Source organism: Macaca thibetana, chromosome 12 (genome assembly GCF_024542745.1).
Source record: "Macaca thibetana thibetana isolate TM-01 chromosome 12, ASM2454274v1, whole genome shotgun sequence".
NCBI lineage: Eukaryota > Metazoa > Chordata > Mammalia > Primates > Cercopithecidae > Macaca > Macaca thibetana.
The window spans coordinates 55,486,103-55,500,060 of NC_065589.1; the positions used below are offsets into that span (position 1 = coordinate 55,486,103).

The 13,958-nt window shown below is 33.9% G+C and overlaps 1 protein-coding gene across 2 annotated transcripts in view; it reads left to right on the top strand.

Annotated features, from left to right (window-relative positions):
- Positions 1 to 13,958, top strand: part of CALCRL (calcitonin receptor like receptor) — a 106,936-nt gene that overhangs the window by 51,006 nt on the left and 41,972 nt on the right. For both annotated transcript variants that reach the window (XM_050752806.1, XM_050752805.1), the window contains 3 exons: positions 10,999 to 11,089; positions 11,264 to 11,429; positions 13,461 to 13,547. In XM_050752806.1, the coding sequence (XP_050608763.1) occupies positions 13,464 to 13,547 (84 nt within the window). In that variant the 5' untranslated portion in view covers positions 10,999 to 11,089; positions 11,264 to 11,429; positions 13,461 to 13,463. The remainder of the gene's footprint in view (positions 1 to 10,998; positions 11,090 to 11,263; positions 11,430 to 13,460; positions 13,548 to 13,958) is intronic.

A 13,958-nucleotide genomic window follows, 5' to 3' on the forward strand; every position in this document is an offset into this window, starting at 1 on the left:
AATATACAGTATTCATCTTTCTTTTCTGGGCTTATTTCATATAACATAATGTCCTTCCAGCTCATCTATGATGCCACAAGATTTCATTCTTTTTTATGGCTGAATAGTATTCTGTTTTGTGTCTATATCATATTTTCTTTATCCATTCATCTGTTGATGAACACTTAGGTTGACTCAATATCTTCTCTGCCCATTTTTAATTGGGTTGTTTTTCTTTTTATTATTGAGCCATAAGCTTTATTTCTATATTCTAGATATAAGTCGCTTTCACATATGTGATTTGCAATTTTTTTCTCCCGTTCTGTGTGTCGTCTCTTCGTTTTCTTGATAGTTTGAACACAAAGTTTATAATTTAGATGTCATCTAATTTACCTGCTTTTTGTCACTTTTGCTTTCAATGTCATATCTATAAAGCCATTGCCTAACCAGAGGTGACAAATATTTACTCATATGTTTTCATCTAAGAGTTGCATTTACTTTTTGAGCTGGATGTGAGTATCTCGCCATAGGTACATATTAGTTGTGGATTATCCAAGAGCATATACTGCTGACTATTTCATATTTAGAAAAAAAATTACTCCATAGATGTATTTGGATAAAAAAGTCAGATTTGAACTCCTATTGGCTGGGCATGGAATATGCTTCAGGTATAAACAATGATGTTCTACTTTTGTGAAAAAGAAAACAATCTGTAAATATCTAGATTACAAGATGAAAAGGTGCTTGAAGTCATCTCATTTTACGGGTCAGGAAACGAAGACCCAGCAAAGTGACTAACCTAAGAATATTCAGGGCATTCAATCACAGTCAGAATGCAAAATGGAGCCTTCTTATTCCACACATCGTGATTATTCCACTACACTGCTCCAAATAAATCAGTTAGGCATACAATGTAATTTAATGGCTAATTTGTGAGGATTTCTAGAACTGTATGTGCCTTCAAATATGGCCAAATTAAAGGGCTCTAATGTTATTGGATTCTCCACCAATCCTCAGCTCTCAGCTGATTGCCTTCACTTGACTGCATTTTTTAACATTTTCTCTGTATGATAGGAAGATGCATGAGAATAGTCTGATATTCATACCCTACTTGCTTTGCAACCCCAGCAGAAAGAAAAAGCTTCCCTAATAACAACAATACAAATGTCCCAGGGAGAACTCCAGTGGTGTTGCTTGGACCACACATGTCCATGACCAAGCTAAATTTAATCAGGGGATTGTGCTAGTCTGACCAGATTTCAATCAGTTCCTACTTCAGTGATCAAGAGGAAGGTCTCACTTGAACCAGAGAGAATGGATTCTCAATAGGGAAAAAGGTTCATTTTATTAAGGGAAATAAAGAAGACGTGCTAAACAGACAGTATCAACAGAGTTCCTCTACCTCCTAAAAGTTGGAATGTGCTAGTAGATGCCATATAAATTTTATTTTGAGAATGATTGCAAAGCTCAATGTAACAAGAATATCATAAGTTTGCTTATGGACTGGTATGCAACTTAAAATTATAGCAGAATTGTATATTTTCTGATTTTATTGTTAGAGGGAAAAACAAAACAAAACATGATTTCACATAGCATTTGACTCCTGACTTTGTGGAAGGAAAATAGGTATAAAGCTCTTATTCCAAAGAGCTGGAAAGATGTGTTTTGTTTTAGTGCTCTTTGAGGAATTAATTCTTTCCATATTAGATCTCCTGGAGGGGGAGTGTTCCATCAAGTACAAAGCATTTTTTTCAGGCTCCCTTCCACCTTTTACTAATTGGCCTGAGATTTGGCTGCTTGCCTCTTTCAAATAAAAAGAGGGTGACCAAAATCACCGGAAAATGGCTAATTATACCCACAATGGGAAAATTAGTCCCGTGAGTAAGTACTTTACAGTGTAAAGTGAAGTCCCAAACTTAATCACGAAATTATCTCTCTTTAATAGTTATTCAACTGTTCAATCTGGAATGTTCATTAAATAAGCAAATAAGCATAGAGTCAATGTTTTCTTTTGTTGTTCCAGTGCAGTTAGGAAAGTCTATTATCACCAATTTAAAATAAGTGAAACAACTCAAAAAGTCAAATACTGCATGTTCTGACTTATAAGCGTGAGCTAAACGATGTATACACAAAGACACAGAGTGTGGAATAATAAACATTGGTGGTTTAGAAGGGTGGGAGGGTTGTAGCGGGGGTGAGGGATATGAAATTATTTAATGGATACAATGTATATTATTCAGGTGATTGTTACACTAAAAGCCCAGACTTCACAACTACGCAATATATTCATGCAATGCAAGTGCACTTATATCCCTTAAATTTATACAAATAAAAAAGAAAAATTTAAAGTAAAATTTGGGAGGTTCTATGTCTTATTTTTAATTGGCTTAGCATTATATTCTTTAAGAAGTCAATATTTGATTACAATGTTATAAAAAATTTGCTAGAGCTTTGGGTTATATATAGGCTCAGTGTTAGTAACTGTGCAGTCATATTAACTAGATTGACATCCTATCTAGGAATATACTTATAATTCACTTTATTTGATATTTTCATAACTACTTAAATGACAGAATAAGGAAATAACCATATTATTTCTGCAGAAGATAAAAAAAACTCAAGATGCATGTGACCACCACCTCGAAATATAGTGTTAGTTTTCCACATACAGTGCTATTGAAATTATAGCAAATAAATGAAAATATGTATAATACGCTTACTTATATTTACAAAAATTTTAATGTGGTATAATAATAAGTAATATTTAGTGAGGTCTAAGAAGTTTATATTATCTAATTTTATTTTTACAATAGCTTTCTTGTTTAGGAGTTATTTTGCAGACAAGAAAACTATTCTTAAAGAAGTTGTTTAATTTGCTAGTGTGTGACTGAGTTGGATTTTAAAAACAAGAAGTCTAACTCATATTTATAACCACTACAACTACTGTTTCTACTTGCAACTGGCATTAGACATCATCCCTTCATTGTGTGAATTATTACATATCAGTTGGATACTACTTTAAAAATTTCAGTATCTCTCTGGATAAAGAAAAACTGTGTCATTAACCAGTGAGACTATATTAACAGCATATGCTTCCTTATATATGAATTTTAATGTGGATTTTAATAGTTATAATTAACTTTAGGCATCTCTTCAAAAATAAAATACTTTCTAGAAGTTTTCATGAGAGTTTTTAATGACTTTTAAAAATTGGCAATTTCTATACCAGGTCATCCATAGGAATTTAATGGCTTAAGTGTAATAATTTTCTTTTTTTTAATTACTTTGTTGAGTTTAGGCATTATTGGATCATTTTTTAATGTGTCTTATAATTTCGATTACTCTGTATATTTAAAAGTCTTGGCTTAGCGACTTTCTCTTAAATGCAAAGAAGATAAAAACTCAATGTAGCCAAAATTCAGAAAATGTTAATTTCTAGTCCTATGAGCATTAAGCCTGTTCCAATGATAATGGTGATAAGTTTAGCTTAAGTTTAGCTTAGGGTATATGAACTTACCAGATTCCATTCTGAGACATCTGAAAAGGGAACTAATGAAGAAGTGTGCTTGCTTTTCTAATTTGGACTTTTCGCAATGGAGATGAGAGAACTAGACTTTTCTCGAATGGCCTTTCAAAAGTAAGAATAGCTCTGAAAAGAGGCGGTATATGAAGAGGTGAGAGCAAGATAAGTGATATTTTTTTCTTTTATTTACTTCTTTCTTTGGTCTAGATATCTTTTCCCTGAATTCTCAGGTAATGAGAGAAAAATTATCTAGCCAAATGGCTCACTTTTTCCGCTGAGCTATTAGGTAAGAGGAGACATACACAAAGTCTTCCTGAGCCACAGGGAAAACAAAAACAAAAACAAAACAATGTCAGGAGAGATTTGGTTTTAAGGATATTTTGGCTTTAGGTTACTTGCAGTAAAAACTGTTTCTATATAACAATCATTGTTTTCTTTTCATATAAATTTTGAACTCTTACCCAAGACTTAATCCTTTTACCCTAATGCTTTATTTGATGAGTAGGAAACACCTGGGAAGGCATGGAATTTGCCCAGGTTCAATGAATGACAGAGGTAGGAGTGAGGAAGACATTAACTTCCTGTTTGAAATGTTGATAAAATCATCCCTTGCTAGAACCTCGTGAATGAGTTCCACGGAGAGTGTTTGAAATCAATGAAGTAAGCCTCAAAAGCAGTAGAATACTGTTCTCCAACTTGATAAATACTTTTATCAAGGGCAGAAATCTTAACTTATGTCTCACTTCCTTCACCCTACCAAACTAGGTAAAAGTAAATGCTCAAGAAATAGGGTAGGATAACACTCTTAATTTCTAGAAGAAATTTTCTTCATTTTAAAATGCATTTTTAAAGTGCTAGAAAATGAGACAGTACATGTGTTTTTATTTTGGTACCTTGCCAGAATGGCAAGTATGAGTTGTCAAGTCACTTACTAATGTAAGTTTTTTAAAAAAATCGAATATGACATTGCTAAGAAGAGGAATGAAAGAAGAATTTGTTGGGAAAAAGTATAAATGTGTTTGATGAGTACAAGTGACATGTAATGAGAAAACTGGTGGTTAAGTGAAATAACTGAATAAGCAAAATAGAAACATGTCTTTTACTTTATGCAAATAAACAACTCCATTGTCCAAGTCAGTATGATACAGGGCAAAGGGTAGAAATTTAAGGTCAGAAAACCTGAGTTCTGAGCTTGGAGTCAGACCTAAGCATCTTTGTGACTTTGGCCAAGTCACAGTTTGCATGCTGGATTTGCCTGGTTTGTTCAGTCAGCATTATTATTGCCATGACGAACAGAATTTGTGTATTTATGATTAAGCAAGTTTTTTATCTCTAATCATGTAATTTAACACTTGAAATGCAACAAGGTGAGCTATGATAAAAGTTATAGGCAACATTGATTTAGCCAGGCATTGATTGGCATTATCTCATTTACCAGTCACATTAACCTTCGAAAAACAGCCACTACTTTTATGCAAATTTTCAGGTCAGAAAATCAGTTTAGGGAGTTTAAGTGTATAAGAACTGGCATTAAAGATATATTTCTTTGACTTTAGTGTATGTCTTCTAATAAGTATGCAACAGAAAACAGGAAACTTAATTAACGATCAAGTTTTATACTCATTTTCTAGTTGAGTAAACCAAGCAGAAAATAGTTGAATTAATTTTCTTAAAATTACACAGCAATTTAGAAGCACCTTAGAAGAACCACTTCTAGCTAATAGGATTGTCTTGCAAGAGGATGAATGTATTGTAAGGTTAAGAGGAATGACTGGCTAGTTGGGAAGCAGAGTTACTACTTCAGTTTGATGGAAAAAAAATGTAATTTTTGTCAGGTAAGGATTTTTATTAGTTTTCTATCCTAGCTGTAACAAATGACCATAAATTTAGTAACTTTAAACAACACTTACTTACTATCTACCTCACAGTTCTATTGGTCAGTTCTGTTGGCTCGGTTGGTTTCTTTGTTTCAAGTGTTACAAGGTCAAATAAAAGTAATGGCAGGGTTGCATTCCCTTTTGTAGACTCTAGGGGAGAACCTGCTTCCAGACTCATTCAGGTTGTTGGCAGAATTCAATTCCTTGTGGTTATAGGATTGAAGTCCCCATCTCTTTGCTGGCTTGAGGCCACTTTCTAGTCCTTGCATGTGGGCTCCACAGCAGAGCCAGCAACAAGGAATCAACTCTTTCTTATGTTTCCATCTTTTCTGCTTCCCCTTGTGCTGCTCTCTCTGACCCTTCACCCTTTCTTTTCTTCTTTTAAGAGCTCAAGTTATTATCTGAAACTAACCTGGATAATTCGAGATAACCTAGGTCAATCATTCTATTTTAAGATCCATAACCTAAATCATAGCTGTAATCAAAGATTCTGGTGAATAGGGCACGAAAATGATTGTATGCCTATCATTCTGCCTGCCATGTGATTCTTCTGTCTATGCCAGGGATCCTCAACCCTAGCTATATATTAAAATCACCTGGGAAACTTGAAAAAATGCTTGTTCCTGGGCCCCAAGCAAGATGACCTGAATCAGAAATTTTTGGAGTAGAATCGAGTCACTGGTCTTTTTTTATGACTCAGAAAATCATAATAGGCTTGAAAGGGTTAGGAATAACTAAAAACATCAGGTTTCTTCAACAAGATTGAATTTATTTTATAAGTAATCTACTTTAAAAACACTTTCTGTATACCCTCTTTATGCAATCGCTTCGTTAGGGTGTGTAGCCACGGAGATGAATATGCTGCCTGCCCTATTCTTACTGTGCTCACAATCTCATGGCAGAGAAACATAAAGAAATAATTATAAGGTTACATGGTATGTTTTAAAATAGATATTTGAATAATTTGCTCTGGGAGTTCTGTGACATTAATAATGCCTGGGAACACTACTGAACATTTTGCTTGATTTATACTTTGTAGTTCATTTTAAAATAGTCTCACCACTACCTAGAAACAGTGAAATATAAGTGTGTTCAGGTTTTGGCATGTCCCAGTGAGGATGAAATATTTATATTATGCTTTCCCAAGTATAACAGGCCAAGAATTTACTTGGGTGCCTACTAAACATGCATATTCCTAAATTCTTCTCCAAAAGGTTCTGTTCCAGAGGGTCCTTGGTGGGCCCTGGCCATTTTAACATTTTCAGCAAGTTTTGGAGGTGATTCTGATGCAGGTGGCCCACAACCTCACACTTTGAGGACGTGGTGTGTACTACATCAGTGATTTGGCACCTGCTCACTCAATCGCTTAAAAAATAATGCATGACTCAAATGACATCCTAAAGAGGACATATAGCTTAAGTTTCTTATATCAGTAACATGTCTTCAGGAAAGTGAAGCTTCTTTATGTTTTGTTTTACTAACTGCTTTACATATTAAAAGTGTGAGTGGTATTCCAAGCTAGGTTGAAGTGGGCACTAAAACCTTACACTGGAATTTCTTTTACATACTTTATTTGAGGCCAGGTGCAGGAGCTCATGTCTGTAATCCCAACAATTTGGGAAACCAAATTGGGAGGATTACTTGAGACTAGAAGTTCAAGACACCAGTGAGCTATGATTGTACCACTACACTTCAGCTGGGGCAGAGTGACATCCTGTCTAAAAAGGCTCTATTGGAAGTAAAGATAGTAACTTGCAACAACAATTCTAGCACAAAGACTTAGCTTTTCCAAAAGTAAGCAGTGAGAAAAATAAGTTAACCAGGCTCTTGCACTTTGACATTTCTTAGATTGTGTAGAATGATTGAAATAAGTTTCCATCTGCCATGCAAGTGTGGAACACTGCGATTGGAGTAGAGTGTTTATTCCTTGTTTTGATTAAGAGATACGTAGCTTGTCTAATATGCCATAAGTAAGGGAAAGCATGTAATATAACATACAGCACACAGCTCAACTTTGCTCACACAAAGGTTCAGGTTGGTGAACCTTATGGCAAATTAAATATGCATAGAAAGTACATCTGTTAGCCAACTTTATAGTGAATGGATACATAAATGAAAAACAGAGTATGGTTTAGAGCCTGAAAAATCGAAGGTATTTCAAAAATACTGAAATAAAACATTAAGTTATTATTTTGCTTAATCTTGGAGTGAACATACACTCAATATTAGTGCTAGGCGACTCAATGAAAATAAGAATTATTATAAAGAAACATAAATTAATGGAAAGTATGTATAGGAACAATACAAATTTTAGAAAATGAGAAATAGGCTTGCAAGGCACTGGTATGCATGTTCAGTATTTTTTTGTGTGTGTTCTTATAAATATTGATTAAGTCACATTGGTTTCTAATGCTTATGTACAATAAAACATGCTTTTACACTATTATATGTCAAGAAAATTGCCCTCTTTAAATTTAAGTATTTGGGAACATTTTCTTGGAGGGAATTTGGGAAAATTGTCTTTGTAGATGTATGATATATTAAGAAATAAAACCAGAATGGTAAGTTACATAAATTCTTGAGTGACTAGGCAGTAATATTTCAAAAGTTATTTCAGATTTTAAGACATTTTTATTTTTCAGAGTTCTTTTTGTAATGAAATATATCATTTTTATTTTAATGTTGAAGATGTTGGGGGCCAAAGCATGGAAAACATTTTGAAATAAAGGGCTTTTAAAATTCTTTTCGATGATAAAGAAAATTATTTCATTTCTAGTAATAAAACACTTTGTTTAATTTTGAAAAAGGAAAATAAAATAGTACTTTTAGGAACTATGAAACTAGCAGCTCTTGAAGAGAAAATGCCCGTACAAACTAGCAGTGCCAATATGATTACAAACGTACTTAACGGTATAAATTAGAGCTTTCACAACTCTGAAATACTTTTCCTACTAAACAAACCTTAGAACACATGGAAAAATCCTCTGGCAGGCTTAATCACTTAACTTGACTTCTTTTCATTATTTGCCTGGTCTCTCCTTAAAATTAAATGGAAACTATTATATTTCATGATATAACATACAGTTCAATTATCAGTAAGTAACTTAACAAGATCTGAAAGAGATGAAAAATGATTTGCCTAACAGCTTTGGTCAACTAGCATCAATTGTATTTTCGTGAAGATAGATTTAGAAAAAGCTAAATATATAGAGAGAAGTACTTGCTGAATCAGCCAATTAAAGGCAGTATGCAGAGAACCAATGAGCTAAAATCAAGGATTACAGTTAAACATACTTCTCCTGAGAACAATGCCATCATTTCATCTCCCAGCATGAGAGTCTATCTAAGTTGACTTTCAGCTATATTTGCAATGGCATTATGCACATGCCTTGCCATGATTCGTCTATTATGGAATTTGAGACCTCTTGGTGAAAGAGATGATTCTTCCATAACTGCCACTCACCACATGTGTCTGCTGGCAAGGAAACTTTGATAGGTCCTTTGCAAAGTAGATGACTCAAGTGACTTGCACTACCAAATGAACTGGTCATTACTAGATCTCATGGAGTGTACAGGTGTCCACTATGTGTTTGAATGGCTGCTACCTAAACTTGCTGCTCCATCTTTGACAAACCCAGGGGCCATATACCTGCCCCCTTGATTAGAAATACACAAGTTTACACATTGAAAAATACAACCTTATTCCTAGTAGCACAATTGCCAGATCATCAGGGAATAGGGTAAAGAAGGAAAGCTATAAAATTGGAATTATTTGCATTAGTAAATATTTTGTGAGTTGAATACTTTTTATTTATTGATATCAGGATGATTTAGTTACCACTAAGAGATATTTCACTAAGATACTTTTTGGGACTCTGATTTTGAAGTCTATTAGATAAGCAACAAAAATAATGGTCATGTTGGGTGAAATGTTTTTCAAATATGTGGGGTTTAGAAAACCTTCAAACATGATTTTTGAAGCACTTTGCCCCTCAATATTTGGATTACACATGCATATTAAAGGAAATTTAATTCTGACTCATGTGTAGATCATTAAAAAATTATTTTGTAAAACATATCTGATTTTTAAATGGAATAATATTTATTTACGTTACTAGCATATTTAAATATATATACTTTTATACAGAAAAATATGAACTACTAATATCTCAAGTATGTACTACAATGCCTTAAATGTGGCTTAACCTTTATGTCTTCCAAATGCAGTACAGAAAACTACTGTTTATTTAATATCTAAGCAATCACAAAATTCAAAACTGAATAGTTTTCGGGATTTTATTTTGTAAGAAAATAGACATGTAGATATAAGAAACACCCCCACAATTTTCATTGTCAGTACATATTCAAACACTATCTAAAACTTTCTAAGAAGATAAATTACAATTAGTACTTATTATCAGTGTTCTTGATTGTGACTTTAGGATCCTAAAGTACTTTACTGGTTCATGTTTTAATTCATTTACTCATTCACGTATATGGTAAACATTTATTAACTGTCAGTCACAAAGGATGCAAAGAAATCAGATATGAAACCAAATCTGCAAGAGAAATAGATCACATTTCCAGGTGACATGTGCATGTAAGAGTATTATATAATAATGAATTGTAAATTGCTTTAATTTTTTGTTCTTTAACAGAAATCCTAGTAAATTATCATTAATATGATAAGTAGAGTTCTAGGAGTTACTATGTCTGTTTACTATTTTCAAGTCTTCAACAAAAATGTGTACAAAAATAAAAAACAAAAACAAAACAACCCTCCTTTCTTTCACCTTGCTATTAATACTTGATAATAAAGCTCCACTGAGAAGATTAAAACACAAAATTTAGTTTTTTTTTTTTTTTTTTTTTTGAGACGGAGTCTCGCTCTGTCACCCAGGCTGGAGTGCAGTGGCCGGATCTCAGCTCACTGCAAGCTCCGCCTCCCGGGTTCACGCCATTCTCCTGCCTCAGCCTCCCGAGTAGCTGGGACTACAGGCGCCCGCCACCTCGCCCGGCTAAGTTTTTGTATTTTTAGTAGAGACGGGGTTTCACTGTGTTAGCCAGGATGGTCTCGATCTCCTGACCTCGTGATCCGCCCGTCTCGGCCTCCCAAAGTGCTGGGATTACAGGCTTGAGCCACCGCGCCCGACCCAAAATTTAGTTTTAAAGGCAGTATAATTTAGAATGATTGTGGAATTATATGACTATAGGTACAATAAATAAAGAAATATTTATCTAACTTATAAATGCCTGAGGAAAATATTTTAGTAATTCTATGAAAAAAATGTAAATATCTAAAATCAACAATTTTTCAAGTGAAAACGACATAATCACTCTTTAAAAATTATTTACTCATAGAAAATATGTACATTCTAGACCAAGTGTGTTCTCATAACATAGATCTTTAATTCATATTGAAACATCACATGCTGTGATTCTGATAATGCTATATAATAACTCAAATATATTGTAAGCAAAAGAGGTTTTTAAAAGTTGGAATCAATCAATAAAAGTATGATCTTAGTAGCAGTATTTTCTTTGAAGTTTTTAATGTATCATAGAAATAATTTTGGTCATTAGTATAATATTAAATTATTACATTTATCAATATTTCAGGTCTTGACCCCTGAATTTAAGAAATTCTTAAAGACATTGTCAAATATGATCCAAGAGAAAATGTGATTTGAGTTTGGAGACAATTGTGCATGTAAGTATTGGGAAATCAAATTTTCTCATGGTAAAATGTAATATAAACGAAAATATTAACTTATTAATTACTGAATTAAAGAAACTTTGATTCATTGTTTTCTGTATATAACAACACTATTTTTATTAAAATCAATACAATGATTCATGATATTTTGGTTATATTTTTCTCAAGATCATCTAATAATAAAAACTCAGACTACCTGATAGAAGGGAAAACAATATTTGAAAAATTGCTACCACTAAAAAGAAACTACAACTTGACAAGACTGCTACAAACTTCAATTTGTCAACTACAACTTGACAAGGTTGCTATAAAACAAGATTGCTACAACTTCTAGGTGAGTCATTGGCGAGGGCTAGCAATGGCACAAATTGTGTGTGACAATTAATTGTGTGCTCTCATTGAATGTCATAATAAAAATAATAAGCAAAACATGTGAACATGTAAAAAAGTTTTTATAATTCTTTTTCCCAAATTAGCCCTTTAATAAAAATCATTACTAGTTTCCTAACAAAATTAAATCTAAGCTCACAGTTCAGTGGCAAATATCTGTTGATTGGAAATTTTTTCTCTCCTTTAAAAATAGTGTTTGCATGCTCAGTGTATTAGTCCGTTTTCATACTGCTGATAAACACATACTCAAGACTGGGCAATTTACAAAAGAAAGAGGTTTAATGCACTTACAGTTCCACGTGGCTGGGAAGGCCTCACAATCATGGCAGAAGGTGAAAGGCACATCACATCATGGCAGCAGACAAGAGAAGAGAGCATGTGCAGGGAAACTCCCATTTTTAAATCCGTCAGATCTTGTGAGCCTTATTCACTATCAGGAGAACAGCAGTGGAAAGACCCACCCCCATGATTCATTTATCTCCCACTGGGTCCCTCCCACAACACGTGGGAATTATGTGAGCCTAAGATGAGATTTAGGGGGGGACACAGAGCCAAACCATATCATTTAGTTAAATGAATATTATATTATATGGCTACATCCTGACAATATGTCAGAGTAGGTTGCTCCTGGACTTCACAGGGTGTAAGCATTTGGAAATACACGCTAGCATTTCTTGTCTCTTAGAATTAGGAAGCCAGTGGGTAGCATTTTAGAGGCCATTTTTCACTAGCTCAGAATTGTATTTAGTATTACAAATATTCAAACAAACATTTTAATTGATACACTTAATTCCCTGAAACCTTATTTCAATAATGTAGATGACTTAGGGAATCTTTTATTTCCTAATGTTTTAAAAAATTGATTTTCAGTAGTGAAGAATAATTTCTAATAAATTATAAGGACATTTTTATGATGTACAGATGTTGATTCTCAAGAAATTGTTTCAGAACAATTTCCTTCCTTAAATTACTAAGCAGTCAGAAAATTGAAAATGAGATGAATACTTATAGGAAATAAAGGTAAGCTTTATAATAAAATGTGCTATCAAAAATTTTTATGTCCATGAAAACTCTTTATTTTAATGCCTTTATAATTTGATCCCAATTTTGGTAAAGGCAAAAAATGCAAGTTGTTTTCTAATTTCTCTTTCTCTCTCTCTCTCTCTCTCTCTCTCTCTCTCATCTGTAAGAAGTTTTTCTGTTTGTAAGCCTAATTAAATTAAATTAAAATGTTATAAGCTCCTTAACATTTTATACCATAATGCTTTTAAACATTTGCAATTTTAATCTATTTTAATCTGCTGGGCAGGGTGGCTCACACCTGTAATCCTGGCCAACATGGTGAAACCCCATCTCTACTATAAATACAAAAATTAGCTGGGTGTGGTGGCCCGCACCTTTAACCCATCTACTTGGGAGACTGAGGAGGGAGGATCGCTTGAACCTGGGAAGTTCAGGCTCCAGTGAGCTGAGATTGTGGCACTGCACTCTAGCTTTGTTGACAGAGTGAGACCATGTCTTTAAAAAAATGATTAATCGGCTGGGCTAGGTGGCTCAAGCCTGTAATCCCAGCAGTTTGGGAGGCCAAGACGGGCGGATCACGAGGTCAGGAGATCAAGACCATCCTGGCTAACACGGTGAAACCCCGTCTCTACTAAAAAAATACAAAAAAACTAGCCGGACGAGGTGGCGGGCGCCTGTAGTCCCAGCTACTCCGGAGGCTGAGGCAGGAGAACGGCGTGAACCCGGGAGGCAGAGCTTGCAGTGAGCCAAGATCCGGTCACTGCACTCCAGCCTGGACGACAGAGCGAGACTTCGTCTCAAAAAAAAAAAAAAAAAAAAAAAAAATTAATCAAATCTTTAAAGTAAAATTATTGAATTATCGTGTAGTTTTAAAATAAATTTTCTGTTGAGAACCATCTGCATTTATTTCATAAATATTGATGAATTATACTTCTTTTATCTTCTGTTGCAGTTTATGTTATATAGCATATTTCATTTTGGCTTAATGATGGAGAAAAAGTGTACCCTGTATTTTCTGGTTCTCTTGCCGTTTTTTATGGTAAGCATAAAAATATATACGATTATGTCTGTTTTCGCTTCCAGTATACCTATAATTGATAAAGAATATTAGAGAAGTTACTAGATACAGAAATTAATTACATTTTTATATCCAATTGATACAGCAATAATGTGTTTTCATTCGGTGTATGCTTTTAGTCCTATAACGGGCATAGAATGAGAAGGAAGTGGAGGGGATCAGAATGGGAAAGATGAATACACACAAATGCGTAAGACACCAGAGGAAAGTAATCAGAGATTGAAAAAGAAATGGAATGACTCTATAGTACATGTTGTACATAGTAGAGAAAATAGTTTCAACCAGAATTGTAGATTCAGAGTTAGATCTATTAAAAAAGTGATTTTTCCATTGATGTTTCTCCCATTCTGCCAGTTGATTGACATATCTTGA